The sequence below is a fragment of the Neomonachus schauinslandi genome, chromosome 4, assembly GCF_002201575.2.
Source record: "Neomonachus schauinslandi chromosome 4, ASM220157v2, whole genome shotgun sequence".
In the NCBI taxonomy this organism is placed as follows: Eukaryota; Metazoa; Chordata; class Mammalia; order Carnivora; family Phocidae; genus Neomonachus; species Neomonachus schauinslandi.
In genome coordinates, this window is record NC_058406.1 from 153416956 (window position 1) to 153440055 (window position 23100).

Consider the following 23100-nt stretch of genomic DNA (forward strand, 5'->3'; position numbering starts at 1 on the left):
AATGAGATTTAAGAATAATCTTATACCTAGGAACCATTTAGTTACTGAGTTGTTTTAGGCCTATCTTAGATAAATGGTGGTTGTAGAGAATTATTTTTAAATTCCAGCATTCTGGTTATTCATACTGTACAGTAACAAGCTGCCCCCTAGCCCGAGCCTTTGGACACAGAGCAAGTTATAGGTCTTTTCATTCCTTAAGTTGGCCTTACAGCAGGCTTTATTTAAAGTAAGAGAAGACAGGAAGTAATGATGCCTACAGAAGTCTGAACTTTCTTACCAGATTACTTTACTGGCATAATAAAAACAGCGTTTTTCCAAACCAAAAATAAAACCCACAACTATGTATCTGTTACCTTAGATGCGTAGACACAATGTATAATTTTTAAAGTGCTCTCACATGTTCCAAACACAGTAAAATCTCTACCACTTATTGCATAAATGATCATGGACACCACCTGAGTGCTTATGCAAAGGTTTAGTAAGCCAAACACGGTATTTCCAGAGGAAGAATTCATCAGAGTCTGTTACCAGGTGGAAATTTACCTGCTAGACTGATCAGATGAAGGTCGTGGTGGCAGTGGTTCCACGGAGAACAGTTCCTCACTGCCCTGCATGGCATCGATGCTGGTACTAGCCAAAGTAAAAGGGGCAGTAGGGCGGGCGATCCCCATTCTGACAGGGACAATCAGCGACTCTGCTACATTGCATAATTCTTCTACAGCGTAAGGTAGTAGTGCTTGGAATACACGCTTGCATTTTCCAATTGGCTGTGGGATAAAGTTGCTAGAGCAAAAAGAAAATCCAGGAATCTTTTATGTATTTTTTCATATACGCAATGTTATCATCACCACAAAAAAAAGTGTGTAAAAGGATACAAAAGCCCAAATCAAGAAGGAGGACTTACTTTTTCTTTTTGGATGAAGCCATTTCCACACTAAGAATGACAAAAACTCTTGCCACCGAACGCAAAAACCTCATTGTTACAGCAATAGCTTCTTCTCTACGTCCAGGTGTGTATTTGTTTTGGAGTTCTTTCACCAGTGTCCCTAGTAGAGTATCTAAAAGCTTTAAAAAAATTGTAATCACTCTATTAATGTTGAGACAGCTCCTAAGATGTTTAGACAAATATTTATAAAGCAAAAAGTTCTAACGTTCAATATTAACATTTCATAAGAATCTCAAAATAAATTTAACCAAAACATTTCTAATGTCAGTGATTAATTTATGCCACATGCTTACCATGTCTCTGACCTACATTGGGTCTCAAATGTCTGATTTCCCTTTTTAGTCTTATAGTCCTGTGTATATCAATATTTAGAAGAAAAATAAAATCTAAGAAAGAATATATTTTACTCACTATAAGGTACATTTTGAAAAAGCAAAATAGATTCAAATATTTATATTAATAAATTCAAAATCCCATCCCTCTCGTATTGTTACTTCCTCGTCTCTTTTCTATGCATGGTCTATCATATACATATTAATTCCAGAGAACATCCAATTTCACGTTATTTGGGGGGTTTTTTTTGTGTGTGTTACTTAAAATAACTTTTATTTCTAAATTGCTACATTACATTTCAACAAGTGGCTGGGCTATAATTTGATTCAATAATCCACTATTAGTGGATCCATCAAGTATTTCATCTTTTATTATTCTGTGACATGATTTTTTTTCTCATATCAAAAATTATTTATGATAAGTGCTGAGGGCACTGATATTTTTATGGCTCGTGATATTACTGCCAAGTTGTTTTCTACAAGAATATCAAATGCAATGCCACCCCATCAGTGTCTGAAGTTGTTCTTTTTACCATAACCTCACCAGCACTAGGTTTTATGGTTTATATTCTTTTCTAATTTCACCTACTTAACAAAAATTTGCACTGCATTACTATTAATTTTGAACACTGTTCCATACATTTGTATACTGTTGACTTTTTACCACATTTTTGAATTTTTGTTTAGAATGAAAGGAGTTTCTGTTGTTAACGGAGTCATTTAAATCACCCCCAAAATTCCATGCCCCTTAGTGTACTGTTTAATTAAAGCTCATCAGTACTTAGGAGTTTGGGTGAGTAAAATTATGGGAAACTAAGTCAGAAAACATTTTCATGTACTTGTATATAAACATCGGAAGAACTTACCAAAATATCTGCTGTACACTTGACTATAAGGCAATGAGTGAAACAGTCCAGCCGAATGGTGCCGCTTTGCTGATTGAGGTAAACTTGCTCTTCTGGCAAAAGATGGCCTATCCTACTGCTGGCACTGAGACTTGAAGGGGAAGGAAAGACAATGCACTGTAGTCACCTATATTAACATGGGAAATACATAAATTTAAAACGTTTTTAATGAATACATACGGGTCTTTATTCTCCTGTGACCCAAACATAATCATAGATTTCAAAGCATTCCAGTCCTGTAGAACACGCTCCAATGCAAGCTGGGCAAACCTTGGGGGCTCTAAATCATGATCAGGCATATCTGAATCTAAAAAGAGAGAGAACTAGTGAGTAAGAGAGAAATAAATGTAATGCTTTTCACATGCGTCTTCACTGTCACAGACTCACCCACCTTCAGGACTGGCTGTTTTTCGGTTACGGTCCTCCCTGATCCGAGGAGGTCTGTACTGGCAGTGCTCTACCGTCTGCCTTGCGACCGTCTGCACTAAAAACAGCAAGAGGTGCTCTCCCCTGCAAAGTGGAACACCGTCGTGAGCAGGGAGATGGGGAGGGCTACTTAGATGTGCTGTGCTATTTCAATTTATGTCCTAAAAAATCCCACTTGCCTGCTGTTTGGCAGAGTGACCAGGTTAGTAGCAGTGAGCAGGCGATAAAGCAGATCAAGACGAGCAGACTTCTGTCCAGCAATTAGAGTTTTACATTTACATTTTTCCCAACAATCACAATAGGCTGTTGGTGACGTCCGTTTGAGTCTAGAAAGAATTCATACACAAGTATAAAAATTGAAATTTAAAAAAAACCCACAAAGATCTCTATTGAAATTATGGAAGTATAACTTAGTGACACCAGATAGAACCCCTGTTAGTTTTTAAATGCAAAGTGTAATTCTTAAAGCATACTTAATTAGAAGGATTACTTAGTGGCATGAAGTCGATAAAGCAACTCTCATGAGAAGAGGGATCCTGTAATGACTTGGGTATAGTCACCTCCTTTGGAATGTCTTCCTTAATTCCCCATAGCCCCCATTCAGTGTAGGTGGTCCTTCTATGGGCATCTAATAAACCCTAAAACCCTTAGGGGCAGGTGTTTCTTGCTTGTGTCCTCTCAAAGGACCCTGTTAGGACAAGGACTCTCTTGTCCACCACCCCCCAAGCACCTAGTGTGTGAAAGCACCTAGTAAGCAATCAATGAATAAACAGATTATCACTTTTAGCACAATAAACAGTTTAAAATAAGGAAAACAAACATATTAGCCAAAGTTCTTTTAATAAAAATCATAAATAAGTACCAATGCAATATATATAAACATTTTCTACTTGTCCTATATAATGTATTTCAAAGCAAAAAAGACGGCTTTTTACAAACCAATTCTGTTAACCATAACATCTACACAACTGTAGCACAGTTACAGCTGATGTCCCTGCTGAGACTCTGAGGCACTGCAAATGTTCATGCTAGAGTATTTTACTGCTTCTTAAGTCTGCGAAAGTTAACAAACTAGCCATGGTAACTCTATTGCTGGATGCAAGGTTATTACATTCACTTTAAGGAGTAAATAAACATACACCATGTTTCACTTAATACCTGCAGTGATGTCCTGCTAGCAGACCCTACTACAGGGGCCTGACACTTTGGCTGGAGAATACAGACAAAAGCAAATGAAAAACATTTCAAAGTACCTTCTAAATCAACAACCCTATTTTAATACATAAAGTAGTTTAAAGAGAACAACTTGACAAAACCTCATGCTTCCTTAATTAAGAAACAGAACATTATACTGTTAAAGATTATTTTAATACAGCAATATGAGTCTAAGCAATTTATAATATTAAAGAAAACTAGAATTGTACTCACTTGCAATCATGACCTTTATGACAAACCCTTGCACATTCTGTACAACAACAGAGTGACTCCAGCAAGCCACAAGTTCGACACTCAAAAATATCCTAAAATTTGAAGGATTTATTTTTTTAAAGAAGAATATATGTACATCTCATCATCATAATCATTTCTGGTATTTTCTGAAACAAGTCAATCACAACGAAAACAGAGCAAAACTAATGTGCTCTGTAAACAAAGAGTAATAAACGGGTACAGCGAATACACATTTTATAATTATTATATAAGTAGACATCAAATATTACCAGTAGGGCAAAAATAACTCATATCATTCCCCCAAAAAGGTATTATAGTTATAAAATCTATATCAAGAGCCATGGATCAGATTATACTAGAGTGAAGATTTCTCATTTTTGAGGTATCGCCTAACTAATTTAACAGTCACCTCCTTTGCCTCACTTATTTAGGAATTAAATAAAAATTAATTTTCTTTAGAGAATTTTATAACTTAGAATAAAAGGAAACACTACAGTTAGAATTCCAGAGCTAAGAACTATAATGCAGTGATGGTGAAAGGAGAAAAAGGAAAAGAATACCTGAAGACAGCATAAATACAGGGAAATAAAAAACAGCTTACCTGGTTAATGTGCTCTGCTCCAGTCCATGTAAAACTGCAGGTATCATTACAACATAACACATATAAGGGTGAGTCATCAGGGTTGGTACCTGATGGGCAAACCATTCCCATAAATACATCTTCCTCTTTTTCACTTGAGGATACTTCAGCTAAAAAGATTTAAGAACACAGTAGTTCAGGCATCACGAAAGGCCTTAATCACAGCCATCTACTACTTTACTCAAATGCAAAAGCTCTAACATTTACACAGTATAAAGAAAAAACTACTATATATTAATTTAAAAAATTGATATACAGGTCAATGTGCAAGAAATTCAGTCAATTCCCGTACAAAGAAAAAGCAAAGTGTAATTATATCATAATCACATGACAACAATACACCACACATCAGCTGAATACATAGCTCTACATTATTAAAGTTCTAGCTCTATTTAACAAACTACAATCACAAAAATTTTATAGCCAGTATTTTAAACTATGTTAGTCTTTTATTTTTTATTTTATTTTATTTTTTAACTATGTTAGTCTTTTAAAGGCTGGACGGCAGGAACTGATATTCCTTACTGCATTCTATTAAGCAGGAATTACAAGTCAGAAGGAAGAACAGTAAGACATCTGGCCTATTATTTCTATAAAATTTTATCACTACCACCAATTAACCACTGACAGGTTCTATCAGTAATCCATCTTTATTTTCAAAATATTAGTCGCTACATTATCCACTATGCAATTTTTTTTTAAATTTAAAAAATTATACCAGCCTTTTTGGTGGAAAGCTAGAAGACACAATACTTGGAAAAAATGCAAACATATGAATTTTACACACAAATGCACATGCACAAAAGAACAAACTGATAGTTTCTACTCAATTATATCATTTCAAGACACAGAAATTAGGTTTGAATAATATCATACATGTAGAAGAGAATCTATTCAAATTAAAAAATAAGCAACTCTTTTAGGACCTGAAATAAATTACCTTTTGCAATTTTCTGGGCTGTTTCTAAGATGGTAATTGCAGCAGGATAAGCTCGGCCACTTACAGCTGACATAAATGGGGTCATCCCTCTTGCATCCCTAAAATGAGAACAATTATACATAAAAAAACAAATAACAAGTACATTTTTAAGAGAAAATAGATAATAATAACAAGTAACATTTATTGAATACATTTTATTTGCTAAGCATTGTGTTAAAAGCTTTTAAGGTAATAAGTGATTTAATCCTCATCAAAGTTGTATGAGATAGAGGCTATTACTATCCCCACATCTAGAAAATATTAGTTTGACTCTAGAGCCCTTGATGACCTATTCTTTAGTGTCACTAAGGCCAAGAAAGGAGAGCATGGTTTGAGAGAGACAAGGATTCTTAGAGAGGTGGCTTTCTTTCTTAAATGAAGATAGTAGGAAACTAGAAAATACCGCCAGTGATTTTCTTTGACTGGTAGGACATTATTATTTAATACAGCAGAACTACCTTTTTGTTTCATCATGAACATCCATTTCTTTTACCAAGGAGGAAAATAATTTTTTTTTTTTTAAGATTTTATTTATTTGAGAGAGAGTGAGAGAGAGAACACAAGCAGGGGGAGCAGCAGACTCCCCGCTGAGCAGGGAGCCCGATGAGGGGCTCGATCCCAGGATACTGGGATCATGACCTGAGCCGAAGGCAGACACTTAACCGACTGAGCCACCTAGGCGTCCCTCTAATAAAAAAGAAAAGAAAGAAAAAAAGAAAAGGAAAGAAAAAGAAAGGAAGGAAGGAAAAGAAAAGAAAAAGGAAGGAAGGAAGGAAGGAAGGAAGGAAGGAAGGAAGGAAGGAAAGAACATACAACAAATTTTTAGATAACACCAAATGCCGGAGGAAATGATACAAAATAATATCCTTAAAAACACCATAAATAGAAACTAAAACTGGTAAGTGAGAAAATAAAAAGAGAAAAAACTGATTTGTATATGTATCATTTTTATCTAAGCCTCAAACCACAAATTAGTAAGCTGCTTCTGGAGTAATAATTTATTTCCAATTCAGTGACTTATTTTACTAGTGGGGCAGCCTTGATTAAAGTAATCAAAAGTTCATACATTGGGTCATTATGGCCTAAGGCCAATAAGCCTTAAACAAAAATTCCCTTGCCCTCAATAATAAAAAACTCAAGGGTGCCTGGGTGGCTCAGTCGTTAAGCGTCTGCCTTCAGCTCAGGTCATGATCCCAGGGTCCTGGGATCGAGCCCCACATCGGGCTCCCTGCTCTGCGGGAAGCCTGCTTCTCCCTCTCCCACTCCCCTTGCTTGTGTTCCCTCTCTCGCTGTGTCTCTGTCAAAAAAATAAAATCTTTTAAAAAAATAAATAAATAAATAAAAATTAAAAAAAAATAAAAAACTCAAAACACCTTCCTGTTCTTAAATAGGAAGAGGTAGCAAGAGTGATGGCTGTGAGTCTCAATTCTGGAATCAAGACAAAGACCACAGTTGGAATTCCAGCTGTGCCATGCACTAGCTTCGTGACCCTGGGCAGGTTAATTAACCTCTAAGACCATTACTTCAAATAGAAAATGGAACTAATATTACCTACTCCATGCTGCTATTGCTAGAAGTAGAAGAGTTAATACAAGTACAGTTTGGCACAGATAAGAGCTAACTTTTATAAAAATGCTTATTATTATGAGTTTGTAAAGGAACATAAACAATCAGGCTGAAAGCAGAGCTTTCAATGGCTAATGAGCATTCGCCACACAACCCTTATCAAAAACTCTGCATAATCTCATTGCGATTTCACAAGCCAAAAAAGATGTCCAAAGAAACCATCAGAATCATCCACAGAGGTTTTAGAATACAGAATCCAGGCCCCATCCCAGACCTACTCAGTCATACTTCTAGTGCAAAGCTTGGGGACAAATCTGTGTCATTTTTAAATTTCTCCAGGTGACAGTGATAGAATTTATGAATTCACATTTGAGAATAACTATACTGTGATCTTTTAAACATATATATATATCTCCTAATCAAGCTCCATAAAATTGGTTTGTATTCATTTAGTGTACATTGAATTATACCAAGAAAGGCCTTTCACTGAAGAGAGCTTGGTTAATTACAGAGGGAATACAATGCTAGATCCTGATTATTTTAAATTCACATAGGTAACTGTTGTCCATACATTGCAAGATCAACTTAAATAGTAAAAGGAGCTCAGCTAAATCTTTGTATCAAAAGTGTATTAAACTTCTTACTTGGCAGAGAGGAGTTCTCGTAAATAGGGCTGCAATACAACACTGTCGCATAACAATTTTAATATAAAATGAGCATTGGCCTTTCGATCCTTGGATTCTACTACAGATGGCTCTGTGGAAGGACCTGTAATCAAGCAGATCCATTTGGTGACAAGAGTAAACAAGGCAGAGTAAAAGAATATTCTGGAGTAAATACCAAGTATCTATTAAATAAGCACCCGAAAAATATTCTACTATCAGCAATAAATTAATAATGTCATTATAGAGAATTTAAACACATGAACACATTTTACAACTCCCAACGGATGAAACGTATGTTCATACACATCCCAATCTCACTGACATAATGGAGGATCTAATGCAGAGAATGAGATGTTTCTCAAGGCAAGGGAGTCCCCTCGAGAGCAGTGCGGACCTGGAGAAACCCGAACGCCCAGGCAGGTGAAGCGGTACAGATTCTCACCGGGAATGGTGGAGGTGCTTGGTCCTTGGCCGGTGCCAGTCGCGGCTGTGGTAAGAGATCCCACAGCAGGGGCCAGGATAAAATCAATGTCACCATCTTTCAGTAAACAGAACAGCGGGATGTACATCATTATAGGCAGCATATCCCTAACCCGTTCTCTTAACCAGCCTTAAGGCTTTTCTCTGCAAGCCAAAGGTCAAACTGGACAGAGATCTAAGTGGAAATTTGTTTCCCGAACTATAAGAGAAGGAATCCACTAGACCAATTATTGACTTCTTGTGATGTATTACTAATTAGCTTCTTGCCAGTAGGGAAATCTGTATTGCAATGAAATAGCTTCTAGAATTTTAAGTTTTAAGTTATATACCCCCTAAACCAAAGCTCTACAACTAAATTAGTTACAGTTTGCTCATTATACTACTTTTAAATACTTCAGATTTCTAAATAACCCATTAAAATGTTCAATTTCCTTTCTTTTAGGACCTTGTTTTTTTTTTTGTTAAACACTAAACAAAATAACAGATCTTACCAGGATCCATCGCAGGAGGGTCAGGAACCCAACTAGGGGGGGCTATGGGGGGTGAAACTGGATCCTGGTGGTCACTGGATGAAGCTCCAGCTTCATGTCTACCCAAACCAGCCGCTCTCAACGAACGTCTCATCATTTCCCGTAATCTCAAACTAGAAGAACATGGACAAAATTGGAGCTCACTACCATGGCTAAATGTGATGAAAAGGTGCACAGAACTTCTCATCAGAGATCAAAGTTTGTTCTATAAGCAAATACTCCAGGCAAGGGAAGTGAAGTACAAATGCCAATTCTGGAATCACAGAGTAAAGTCAGTGAGGGATAGAAATGAGACTGGGGGCACCCAGTTCAGCACTAAAACCACTATATTAAGCTCCCACACAAACTTAAGCACAGGGAACAAAACTTGCAGTAAAGATTAGAAAATAATCTTTCATACAGTTAAGGTAAATGAACAAGCTGAACGTTAAGACAAAAAAAATTTCTGTCCCCTGTTTATAATCAGTAAGAATTAAGTTTAATAATAGACATCAGCAAACATACTGATTAGCACAAAACCGATATTGTTAACTCACTAAATAAAATCCCTTTGCTGTGATCTCAAAAGCAATTGAACTAATGTCCACACAATGAGTAGTTTTAAAACAAAGACCAATTTAGATTTATTTTTTATACCAAAAAAAAAAAAAAAAAGTTTTTTTTAACAGTACAACTTGCATCCCAAGGAAATTAATGAAACTGGAGCTTGTAAAATGTGTTGTTAGATTAATGTCTGGGCGTGATACTGCACGGTGTGCACATCACTAAAAAGAAAAGGCAACAATCACAAACACAGGCCTTGTTAGGGGAACTGCTAACTACCTGTATAAAATCTGTACCTCTGAACAAAAGCTTACAAAGCCTACAAAATTAATGTTACAAGCTAACGGCAATTAAGAGAGAGCACATAAGGCAAATCCCTTCCACCAGCCACAGTTTTAGAGTCTCTATATGAATAAAGACTAAAAATCCAATTATCAAAGGGCCAGGTACCACATAAGGGACTTCATTCTCCCATGCATATTTAGTCCCAAAGACATGACATTTCTCTGATGTGAAAGACCTTACCAGGTGAGCATTATATATCTACAAATAAGTAATTTATAAAGATTTTTATTAATGTTTGAATCTTCTAATTATAATTGTTATGTAATCCGAGGGTAAATGTGGTTTTCCATATCGATACACTTTCCATTTATAAGGAATTCTTTTAAAAGCTTTTACAAAAATTTCTTTGAGAGGCTACTTTCAGGAACACATCTATTTTATAAAGCTTATGTATGATGATGTACCTCTAGGAACAGAAACATTCTTTGGAAGATTCTGCAAAGTAAATTTTAATGTCTCAATATATTAGTTATTATAGTACTCACTATCAAAAATTACCTACAGTTAAAGTTTTTTTATGGTATCGATGTCTCCCCTCTCCCAATTTAGAAATTTGAGTTTAAGAGTTTTCAGAATATGGAGGGGAGCAGGGCACAGGGATTCTTTCAGTCGAGGTCACTTCTCTGTCCGAAGACCTCACCCAGAGAGCAAGGCAGGCTCCTTACCAGGTAACAGCACACACCAGGGTGACTGTTCACACTGTGATGTTCCTAAATAATCTTAATTAAGCTCAACACAGACACTTGGTATCCTAGTGTATCTTACTCAAAACAGAGAGAGAGAGAGAGAGACAGAGAATCAGCAGTTTAGTGGGAGGCACTGCAAATAACCTGAAAATAAATGCATGTTCGGGGCCTATTAAAAAGAGTGTTTACATCAGGGTCACAAACTCAATGCCTACTGGGCCGAGAAGGCAGTATCAACTGAGGGAAGGGCAGTCGGGTCTAAGGAGTAGGGAGTAATGGCAAACTAGAGGCGTACATGCTTATCTAAAGGCATTCCAATTTTAAAAAAAAAAATTTTTCACAGTGCACAGGCCAAAGAAAACATATGTGGGCTATTCTCCAACCTCTAGCTTAGAGTAGACTAACAATAAAATGAAGATAAACTGAGACCATAGTCTCATCTTGAACTTGCAAACTCCCAACTCTGTTGCTGTGATGTAGTCAATTCAATATTAAATGAGGGGGTCATTCCTTTGTCATTTTAAAAAATTGTCCTTAACCACTTTTCTTCATTAGGTCTTGGGAACATTTTTAAGTACAATGCCCAGCTCCTCATATAGATTCTTTAAAAACAAAAAACAAAAAACAAAAAAAAGAAAATTATTCTTCAAGATGTTGTACACAATTCATGAAGATTCACCTGTATCCTCAGTGGCTGAGGACAATACTGAGGAGATACCACCTTGGCTGCTAAGATTCAGAGTTTTGACATTTCTTCGTATAGGCTTGCCTGGAGTCATCGTATTTTCTGACAATATGGAAGAATTCAAGGATGATGTAATTTCCTCTTTGTAAGCACGTTATATCCATGCTACAGAAGCCTTAGAATCCAGTCATGTTCAAACATACCACTGTGACAAAAAAGCGAAGGTCATGTGTCTTCCAGATTAACAATCTCTAGAGTACATACACCTGCAATCAGATGCATCAATCAAGCTTTCCACTAAATCTGCCCTTTGTACTCAGGAACTATGAGTCACATAATAAAACTTCTGAGTCAAATCATCATCTGAAGACATTTAACAGTACTCCATTCAATATTGAAATTGCATCAGTTTTGAGCTTACAGCTCATGAATCCCAGCCTGCATACTCATCAAGGGGCATCGCCTAGAAAATCCATTGTAGGCTAGAGGAAGGTTTCACTTCAATGAAGCAGAGTCTGTGGACTTCCTACTGCCCGGCGTGGATAATAAGACTCCTGTGCTTTCATCTGTTCAACCGGCAGCCCTGAGTTTGAACTGGTTAAGAGCACTGCAGTGAAATCTTCGGCAAATGCCTCAAAGGAGCTTACTCTGCAAATTATTTCTGTGAGCAACACATCACCCACTCTTGAAGCTCCTTTTAGTCTTTGCCTTCAAAATAATCCTTACATGAAAAAAAGATGGCAGCACTGGCATTGGACCAACCATATCAGAGTCCAACTTGATCTGCACCTGTATTTTCCCTGAGGAAATGAAATACCTGAAATAATTCAGAAACTAATTTCTTCATGAAGAATTTAAGTTGTATTCCATTTTAGACCAAACACTTTGTCTGCCTAGTGTAGTCCTAAACAAATAGCTGGTGATAATTTCCATTTTGTATAGTCTACATAAGGTCTTTGTACTGTTTTAAATTATAATTTGGTCACCCATAAATAGTTTGTGATAAATCTCACTTCAGGACATTTTTGAACCTGGGAAGCTATCAATTTTAGGAGAATCATTTTTAAAGGGAAAGCTGGATATGGAACAGAAAATAGGCAAAGAGAAGTCTTCATTTTAAGTAGACTTTACAAGCTATCACATTAGCACAGTGAGCAGTGCTTCCGTCAATGTTCTGTCAAGTGTCCAAGAACTCTGGCTCTCGTGTCTAATATAAACGTGCTTTTTCCTTCAGGAAAAAAAAAACAAAAAACAAAAAACAAAACAACTATATCCTGAATTCTTTATATTCTTCATCTATTCAAACACCTAGTAATTTTTTATGTGTTATTAAGGTTTGTCCATCCCACAACCCAGAGAGCCTGAAAATTTAAAATAGCAACATTTACAATACACACCAGCCTTTCATTTCTTCCCAGATCATTAATACATCTGAGAAATTGACCTAAATAAGTAATCTGAAAATAAAAGATTGAAATTCTTTTGATTATTGTTATTACTTGTTCTCCAACTAAAGAAAATAACTTCCTAGGAAACAAGAATGATAAACTTAAAACACATTCAAAGAACCAAGGTTGAACTACTTGTCTAAATTATCTCAAATTTTTGAAGCATCCTAGATCCTTCTGTTCTACACTTAAAATCTAATTAGATATTATCAGATCTTTTGCCCAGGGTGATATTGGAAGGAACAAAAACAAAGCAAAAGGACCCACCAATTCATGCATATGACAGGTAAGAGATACATTTTTCTGTACTTGGATTCTGTTTCCGCCAATTAAACTTTCCTGGTAAAAATCACATTACCTTCGACTACTTGATGATCCAGCCCGATTACCTGGGCCATTACTTGAAACAACTGATATTGCATTTGCTATGGCCTCAACAGCAGAAAGCCTTTCTGCAAATGTATTTCTTTCAGAGCGCTCTGCTTCTGAAACATAAGAGAAGAAATTAGGATCAATTTAAATGCTAACTGCTATGTATTTTAGTACTTTAATTTACATACTAGAGATAATGAATAGCTTAATTTTTTCCTCCTTGGAGCAACAGACACTTAAGACAGATTTAACTATGACCTTTAATATGTGAATTATTTCCTTATTCTGCCTTACTTTTCAACCCCTAAAGTTTAAAAAATAAGATTATTCATAAGTAGACTGAAATCTAGCTTTCACTACCAAGAAAGAAAAAGACCCACAATTTAGTACCTCAGTCTTCGCTTATATACTACTCATCCTCCTTTAACGACAAGGAAATAAAGGTTAGAAACTTGCAAACCAAAAAAAAAAGAAAAAGAAAAAAAAGAAAGAAAAACCTGCAAAACCACTACTCAAAAATGTAGCTACCAGAGTATCATCGGCGGAATTTAGAATCAGGAAAAACATTATGAACCACACAACTGCACTTTAGGCTTGCAGATTTCCCCATTTAACCAATTAAAACCTTTAGGGCAAAAAAGCGTATTTTTCCAAAAACATCTCATAACTCACTAGGTTGTTTTTCCCTCTACATTCTGAAAATTGGGATAAAAGTTGCTTCAGTATAACTTGCCTTAACTAGCTAAATAATTCTCATGGTAATAAAAGTCATCGGCTATTATAAAATCAGTAAATCTCATTAAGTATTAGACATATGGTTTATATGTATCAGATAACATAACTCAAGACAACAACACACCGATAAAAAGGTATCTGCTTATGTTACATACTCATCCTAACAAGAGGACAGACATCTTTACCTTCTAAGAATGTTGAAACTCCTAGGTTTTACAAAACAAAGAAAAAGTACACACAAATTCTTTATAGTGATTTCCTTTTTCTTTCCTTTAATAGTTGCTATATTTTCAAAACTGCCTAAAATTCCTTTTAAAGACCTTGTTATAGTTCTTATTCTCACCCTCTTCTTCTTTAGTTTCCTTATTGCTGGTTGGAAAACAAACTGATACACAAGCATGCAAAATATTTCGGTTTCCATCACATCTGTGGCTGATGAATGTCTGTAGCATCTGTAGATTCTGCTCTAAAACAACCGCTTGCTCAAGGTTCATAAGATATTGTCGACAGGCCTCATAGTCACAGCGTAGAATGTGCTGCATTAAGGTTTGTTTCTGTGCTCAGACAAATTAGGGAAAAAACTTCAATGAATTTGAATAGCATATTACACATGTCAAAAACTCCTCATTTTATAATTTCACACAATAATATAATCAGTTCTGAAAGTAAGTAGAGACAAGGTAGCCTGTCAAAGGAGTTAAAATTAAGGGTACCCTTTAAGCACAGTATACAACTGACAGGAATAGAAAAGGGTGGATACATTTTCTGTAAAGGACCAGTATTTTCAGCTTTTGCAACTAACTCAACTCTGGCTGTGGCAGGAAAGCCACCATATACAATACACAAATGAATGACACTGACTGGATCTGGCCTGCAGTTCAGTCTGCCAACTCCTGGTTTATATTAGATCTTATGTAACTACTGAATTAGAATCCTATTAGTATTGTTAATCAGTTAAGCAAAGGGTATACATTCTATATATTTCATATAGGCTTACTCATACCCTCTTATGGTCATGAAAAGTTATATATATCACATGTGGTACATGAAAACCAAAACCTTCAACTCCCCCAGAAATCATGACAGATGTAATCCCTCAGAGGTGACAACTAATGTACTTCACTGTCAAAGACTAATAATTTACAGAACATTTCATTAACTACCTGAGAAACAGCATGCAACAGACTGAATATCTATGGCCCCCCAAATTCATATGTTGAAAGCTAATCTCCAGTGTAATGATATTTGGAGGTGGGACCTTTGAGAAGAGAGACAAGACTTCTCCCCTCCCACCATATGAGAATACATGGCTCTCTATGAAACAGCAGTGGGCCCTCACTAGACGCCAAATCTGCCCACACCTTGATCTTGGACTTCCAGCCTCCAGAACTCTAAGAAATTTCTGTTGTTTATAAGCCAGTCTAATCTATAGCAACTTGAACAAATACACAGCATGAATAAATCAAGGAGTTCAAATGTACTTCTTTCAGAATGTAAAACTGCAGTTAAGGGATTTTTATGGACTAAATATAATGCATTGGTTTTGGAAAACAAGTAAATTTGTTCATTTTAACTAGAATTAAGAACTGGGAAAAGAGTGTGTGGAATACAAAGGGAAGAAGAAAGATGTATTGGAACAACTTACCACCTCTCCCCCAAACTACTTAAATAACCTATCCCTCCCCCCAATCTTATGGAGAGGAGGAAAGGTAAAAGTGAGGGTTGGCGGGGAAGGAAGGACAAAAAAATACAGTTAAAAAACCATTTTCAGGGGCGCCTGGGTGGCTCAGTCGTTAAGCGTCTGCCTTCGGCTCAGGTCATGATCCCAGGGTCCTGGGATCGAGCCCGGCATCAGGCTCCCTGCTCAGTGGGAAGCCTGCTTCTCCATCTCCCACTCCCCCTGCTTGTGTTCCCTCTCTCACTGTGTCTCTCTCTTCAAATAAATAAATAAAATCTTTTAAAAAAAAAAACAACAAAAAACCATTTTCAGTACCTGCCGCATGTGCGACAGGCCATTTTGACTGTGGCACTAAGACACTGAGGTGAGCCCTTACACTGTAAGCTCCAGTTCAAGTCAAGATACCCTGCTGCATACTCTGTGACATAGAAGGTTTTCAAGCCATCAGCCAGTCAGCTGGTTGGAAGCAGCTACAGGGAACTCTCATCTCCAACCCGCTCTACACGGGCTCTCACTCTGACAGTTATCAATACCACACTTACTGTGTTAAAAGCAAGAGTTTACTAGGCATCACTATATATTGTATTCGTTACTTATTTTTTTTTAAATCTTTTTTTTTTTAATTTTTAAAGATTTTATTTATTTATTTTGACAGAGAGAGACACAGCGAGAGAGGGAACACAAGCAGGGGGAGTGGGAGAGGGAGAAGCAGGCTTCCCACGGAGCAGGGAGCCCGATGCGGGGCTCGATCCCAGGACCCTGGGATCATGACCTGAGCCGAAGGCAGACGCTTAACGACTGAGCCACCCAGGCGCCCCTATTCGTTACTTATTTATAGCAAAAGGCAGAGTGAATTCAGTGAAACATTTCTCGCAGGTCTACTGTGCACCAAGCCCAGCTCACTGAGGTACAAAGATAAATGATGGCACACTTTATCCCTACCCATGGGATGATGACACATTTTATCTTTACCCCTGAGATGCTGACAGAGTGGAGGGGTCACAGAATCAAATACCTACATAAGTATCCGAAGTAATACAAATGAATGGAGGAGGCTGGGGGTAAAGAGATAACACAAACTGTATCATAAATAAAGGGCAACATTCAGAGCAATTAAGTATGGGGATCTGCAATAAGTTGGAGAAACCACATACAGCCTCTAAAGGGGGCACGCTAATGGCTTTTTGATGGCCTAATGTTTCCAGATCTTCCCATTTTTTAAGAACTGAAAATCTGGATTTTAAAGAAAAATCCAGTGATTTTTTAATGTTGGCAACCAATCAAGAATTTTAAAATGACATGAAGGTTATTTCTAGGGGTCAAGTTCAGGCCACAGCCACCTCCTTAACCCTACCCCTACCAGTTTGGAACCTCTAGTCTAACACGTTACAATCAAAACTAAACCAAGAATATGAATACCGTGTCTCTGAACAACAAGCTTACGGGTAGCTCTCAGGAGTACCTGGATTCAGACTATTTTAGATGCAATTCTAACAAGTTTGCTTTCACCTCCAACCTAATGGAGGGTAAGTAAGCCCCCATACCAAGTTCTATTTCCATTCTTTATAGAAAATCTCCTCACAAGAGTTGTCTATTTTCTCCTTGGCCCACTCTAATCAGGCTTTCATCCCTGCTGTCAAGAATGACCCAGATGGAGCCAAATCCCCAGTCACGTTCAGTACTTGCCTTGCCTGGCCTACAGCATCACTGGACGTGGTTGATCACTGCATCCTGCTTGACACATACTCGTCACCTGGCTCCCAAGACAACACTCATTCTAGTTTTCCTCCAACCCCTGTGGATGCTGCTCCTTCTCAGTCTCTTATGCAGGTTCCTTTTAATCTCCCTGGACATTTAAATGCTGATACTAATCTCATGGCTCAATCCTTGGGCCTCGTTTCTTCTCCATGACCTTGATAATCTCATTCAGTGTAATTCCTCTAGTATCACAGATGTACTGTCAGCTTCTAAGTCTAATTCTCCATCTTGCTCTGGGTCTTCAGACTTAACAGATCTAACTTTCCATTTACCACCTCCTCTTGGATATCTGATAGGCACCTTAAACTCTACATGTCTAAAACCAAACTCCTGCTGTCTGCCCCTCCCCCCCCGTCCCAAACCTGCTCCATCCCTAGTCTCCATCTCTATAAATGCCAACTTCATTCCTCCAAAACCTTTGGCCCTCTTGCTTCCTCTATTTGACACCTATATTGAGCCATAAGCAAATCCTGTTGGCTCTACCATCAGTCGTATCTAGTATACCTAGAATCAAATCCCTTCTCCCTCATAACTCCACCTCCTGGGCCCCCCTCCCACCTGGACCATTTGAATAGCCCCCCTCACAGGCCTCCCGACTTCCAAACTGCCCCCTAGTATTCTCAGCAGGTCAACAGTGATCCTTTGAAAATTCAAGTCAAATCAGGTCAAACTCTGCTCCAGTAAGTTCTGGGGGTACTGCCTTTTCATCTAACAAACACCTCATCTATAACATGTTCAAAACTAAACTCAGCCTCTTCCGTCATCCCTTTTGTTCCTCCTACTATTTTTTCCTCTCCCCACCAACCACACCAAAATCAGGAGCTTTGTAATTCCTTCCTGCCATTTACTGCTGATGACCAGCACCAAACTTTAGAGCTTCTACTTCCTGAAGATCTCTTTGAATCCATCCCCTCTTCCTCATTTCCAAGAGTTCAAGCTTATTTCGTTTCTAACCTGGATAACTTCATGAGCCTTTTTATCTGGTCTCTACAGCCAGTTTAAAATCCTTCTCCTCCTAGCTGTCAGGGGAAAGCTCACACCCCTTAGGTTAACACACAAGGCACCCTGGTGCCTTTCTCCAGACTTTGCACTTGTTACTCACTGACCCATATGCGCCCTACCTTCTGGTTATATCAACAGAATGTACACGATCTCCCAACGTACTGAGACTCATAAAGGCTGTTCTTAGTGCTAGGGATTAACACCTCCCACCTTCAGTCTTCCTGCCTGACAATTCAAAGCTGTATTCAGGCATCACCTCCTCAGAGAAGTCTTCTCTCCAGTCACAGTTTGATTTATATGCCCCGCCCCCATGCTCCTACAACACTGTGCATGACTTAAACACTTACACTGTCATCTTTGGTTCACTCATCTCTCTTGTCCTCATAGACTACTACCACCTGTACAGAGGGTTAATAATCCATTCAAGAGGGTTAACAAATAATCCATTCAAGATTGTTTTCCCTAGATTCTAGCACTATCCTGTGATTAAAATGCCACAGAGTTTCCAAAGTCAAGTTACCTCTACAGCCATGATGATAATAGCAGCCTTCTTTTTGATTGTTGAATTGGCAGGAAGATTTATTAAAGAATGTACACCCATTCCAAGACTACTAATAGGTGGAAGATCAAGCCAATCAGGATCCCTTATTCCTCCCATGCAATCTTTGGCCATTGGGTAGATAGTACCATTTCCATCTCGAAGAATAATAGGAGACTCCTACAAAAGAGGGAAAATAATAAAATTTGGCTCCCAATCAAAAATGCATCTTTGACTTTTACAAGAGGTATATTTATTTTCAAATCAGATTAGTTTATATTGACCAAATAAGAAATGCAGTATTAATTGTGCTTGATATTCTAAATTCTTCAATAGTTTAATAGCAAGCAAATTAGAGCCCAGCCCTAGGCTTTACAAAAATGTCAATGTTGTCCTACCAAATTTTAAAGGCAAAAATAAGCTCTGTACCTGTCCAGCAGTGAAAATGGCTACGTTCCTCTCATTCTGACCAAGGAAAGCAATGCTGCTTGTAGGGAAATTATTCTCCTGTTCCGCTTTTCCTGTAGCAAGATCAAAGATACAGTACCGTACCCAATTTCCAGTCTTCAAAACAGCATGCACACCTTCAGAAAACATAAATGTTAAGAAAAAATGTTATACCTCTTTAGTAATCTCTAATTAGTGCCTACCAAATTTTAACATCTCTGGTCACATTTGAAATGTAGATTCATTTTATTCTATAACATTACATACAAGGGACAAAAACTGCCAAACACCTCAAACCACTTTATCCTATATCCATTTACTACACATGAATTAATAGGATATAAAGTATGCCAGTTGAGAAAGTTATAGAATCTTTACCTTTGGAATCCACATTCACTGCTAATATTTCTGTTTTTTCAGGTATACAGAGCTTTTTAGGAGTCCTTTGGAAACAGTCAGGAACTTTTGGTGTTCCACCGGTTTTTACGACCTACGTGACACAAAAGGAAACTTGCTCTCAAACTCCGTAATACACTCAAGTAGTCAGTCCCAACATTTACCTGCTGAGTGATCCCTCTACACCTACCTGCAGTTCATCAATTCTAAGTAACCTACAATCCTGCAGGAGAGAAGAAGGGTCAGCATCTGAACCAGAGCTGCTCTGACAGTTTGTATTACTGGACGTTCCTGGAAATTTTACAGCAACATAGGCACCATCCACTTTTAGCACCTAGAAGTATAGGCAAATATGCTGGATATTAACACCAACTTATATGAAATTAATATGCAAATTATATCCACTGAACTCATTTATTAACATTGAAGGCATTTAATTTCTTTTATTTCTTTAATGATCACCAAGTTATAAAATTAACCTGAACTTGGGGGAAAAAATTAACCTAAACAGACTCACCAAAGCTTTGCTGTCGACGTCTATATTTGAGGCTTACTAGAGAACTGACCCACATAGCTAGCTAGTGCTTACAGTCAGTAGATGTTTAGCAATCGGCTGAAAATATGAAATTCTCCCATTCTTCCTCTTTATTAGTTCAGAGCCCTGCTGTGTGAAAGAACTTCCGTGATGATGGTAATGTTCTAAATCTGCACTGCCTAATATGGTAGGTATTAGAGCCGTAAGTGGCTACTGAGCAACTGAAGTGGAGCTAATGTGACTAAAGAGCTTTTTTATGTTATTTAATTTGAATAAATTTAACTAGTCACATATATAGTTAGTGGCTACCGTTTGGGACAACATAGGTAGACACTCAGCAATATACAGAAAGACAAGCATAGGACTTGAGACCAGAATACTTGAGTCCTACCTCTGCTACTTGCTGTTTCTGATTTTCAGCCAGTGTGATCTTCTCAGAGGAAACACGTGCCCAGAACCTACAGTTCTACTTTGAGAACCAAATGGACCAGCGTGTGGAAAAGGCCTTTGTAAACTACAGGGGATGGCATGCCTACTCTTCCCCTTAAGTACAAATGAAAGACCATCAATTTCAGAAACAAATGAGCAGTCAGAAAAACCTTTACTTTGCAGAGATCCATTTTGTTTTGCAGTATGTGTGGAGGGAAAGGTGAAATTAATGGCATTCCAGCTGATGGACTCTACCCACTTGTTTTCTAAGAAAGCGAGACCCTCTCCAGAAAGAAGGGAAAAGAAACTAGAAAGGGACTTGAAGACAATAAAGATTTTTAAGTATGTTATGGAAGATGATCCCTCCTTCAGAACTGTCTAATAGTTCCAAAGAATGGAGTAATATAATCGCAAAAAATACATATATAATCTCTTTGCAACTTTTCAGCAAACCTAAAATTATTCCAGAATAACACCTTTCTTTCAAGAAAGCAATATATCACCATAAATGCTGAAGAGGCCCCCTAGTCACCTATTCATCTTCAGGGACAGAGATGATGGAGAAGACATCTGCAACAGGCTAAGGGCTCACTGAAAGTGATAAACGGAGCAGCTCTGACGAAAGGGCTGAACACTCACTCACCAACCATAAATTCTTGGATAACCAATACTGTTCTAATTCTTGTAGCAAATAATTCTTAGACATCTTAAACAAACCTTGCCAACAGGAACATTCTTAACATCTTCCACAAAAACGACTTCCCGAAGAGACCACTGCTCTTCGTTCACCTTTTCCTCCTCTTTCGGGGCAGGGGTGGACCGTCGTCGTTCTTAGACAACAACAAAATGGTAAGTACCAAAAAGAAAATGTAAAAGAGACTTTATAGATTTCATCTAAATATATGAAAAAAAAAATCATCTGTAAAGGGATACATAACTGAGATATCTAAATAACAATTCTGTGAACTACTGCTTTATGATGTTTTATGACCAATTTCCACTTCAAATGACTTCATAGTGAAAAATAACCATATCTGTTTTGTTTTTTTTTTTAAGATTTTATTTATTTGACACAGCGAGAGAGGGAACACAAGCAGGGGGAGTGGGAGAGGGAGAAGCAGGCTTCCCGCTGAGCAGAGAGCCCGATGCAGGGCTCGATCCCAGGACCCCGGGATCATGACCTGAGCCGAAGGCAGACGCTTAACGACTGAGCCACCCAGGCGCCCCAATAACCATATCTGTTAATGCCTACTGATATTAACACTACTGCAAACACCACAAAGAAGAAATAAAAAACTTATTTTGAACCCTTAAAATTAGAGTTATCTGACCAAGGTTTAAAATAAAAGATCTGTTAGGCTATTCTTAAAACTATCATATAACTATTGAAAGTCTAACTTTCAGTTTCCTCAGGTGCAAAGCAAATATATTATAAAATAAATTTACCTTGAGGACCTTTCAAAAAACTCTTTAAATCCAAGGTGCAATAGTGAGTCTAGGTTCCTAAATTCTACAAATTCTGAGCAAAAACTGTGACCAAGCCATAACCAATTTACAATAAAAACAGTCAAAAAAGGTGGGCGGATATTCTAATTAGTGGCAGATATTTCCCACTATTACTGTGAAGCATTTTACAAATTATAAAACACGATTAACGCTCAAAAACAAAAGGAATAGCAACACTGTAAATACCATTTTTTTTTCATTTAAATAAAGCTGCACACACAAACACACAAATGAAACTGGTAGAAATACAATTTATATGAAAAGATATTGAAAATGGTGTATGAGCTGCCTCAAATCACACCCAGACTGAACACAGCTGTCTGCCTGGGGCCTGATTTTGACCAATGTACACACACTACACATAAAACTTACTGTACGGCATTGACGCACTGCTGGCAATTGAGGACGCATCGCTGCATGTGGAGGCTGGAGAGGGCGGGGGACCCATTTCCGTTTTCACTGGTTCCTGCTTACTTTCAGGCCTGAGATTAGAAATAAGATTCTCCTCGTTATTAGGAAAATGAAATATTAGGAACTTGTCAGATGATTTTTAACTCAAGTTTATTCTTGTAAACAAGGGAATGAAATATTAAAAACTTACACAAAGTGGTCTATTTCTAGGACTCAAGATACTGAAAAAGGTACACAGTGCATACTTCAAATTCTTAGTAACGTTTTAAAAGAAAGGAAAGAAAATTACACCGTATAAAGCTATCAACAACATGAAACAATGGTTCAGATAAGCCTTACCTAGGAATAACAATAAAAACTACACTCAATTTAGCCTAAGCCTCTTGAGCGAACAAGTTTCACACGTCAGTGAACCCTGACTTGGACATAGCAATTTAAATGAAAAAATGGTAAAGGAAAAGAAATAAAACGCCAACTAGATCTTTAGTTTCTTAGAGTTCAAAGAAGGAACTCTACTCACAATGGCTTACAAAAATTTATTCTTGAACCATCTGGTGATGAACCATCATCTGTTACAACCGAAATGAGAAATTACAGAATTAATAAGCTATTCCTTTGCACTGAGTTATTTCATTAACTATACCTAAGAAGATAACTACAGTCAACAA

The 23100-nt window shown here is 37.5% G+C and overlaps 1 protein-coding gene across 2 annotated transcripts in view; it reads right to left on the reverse strand.

The window, feature by feature from the left end:
• Nucleotides 1–23100, reverse strand: part of UBR5 (ubiquitin protein ligase E3 component n-recognin 5) — a 137924-nt gene that overhangs the window by 35349 nt on the left and 79475 nt on the right. For both annotated transcript variants that reach the window (XM_021688707.2, XM_021688706.2), the window contains 20 exons: nt 22394–22503; nt 21233–21345; nt 19742–19885; nt 19534–19645; nt 19138–19292; nt 18691–18888; nt 14076–14286; nt 12984–13110; nt 8880–9031; nt 8351–8446; nt 7888–8011; nt 5639–5736; nt 4660–4808; nt 4038–4129; nt 2789–2935; nt 2575–2693; nt 2364–2490; nt 2145–2274; nt 905–1065; nt 544–783 (listed from right to left, as the gene is read on the reverse strand). In XM_021688707.2, the coding sequence (XP_021544382.2) occupies nt 544–783; nt 905–1065; nt 2145–2274; nt 2364–2490; nt 2575–2693; nt 2789–2935; nt 4038–4129; nt 4660–4808; nt 5639–5736; nt 7888–8011; nt 8351–8446; nt 8880–9031; nt 12984–13110; nt 14076–14286; nt 18691–18888; nt 19138–19292; nt 19534–19645; nt 19742–19885; nt 21233–21345; nt 22394–22503 (2805 nt within the window). The remainder of the gene's footprint in view (nt 1–543; nt 784–904; nt 1066–2144; nt 2275–2363; nt 2491–2574; nt 2694–2788; nt 2936–4037; nt 4130–4659; nt 4809–5638; nt 5737–7887; nt 8012–8350; nt 8447–8879; nt 9032–12983; nt 13111–14075; nt 14287–18690; nt 18889–19137; nt 19293–19533; nt 19646–19741; nt 19886–21232; nt 21346–22393; nt 22504–23100) is intronic.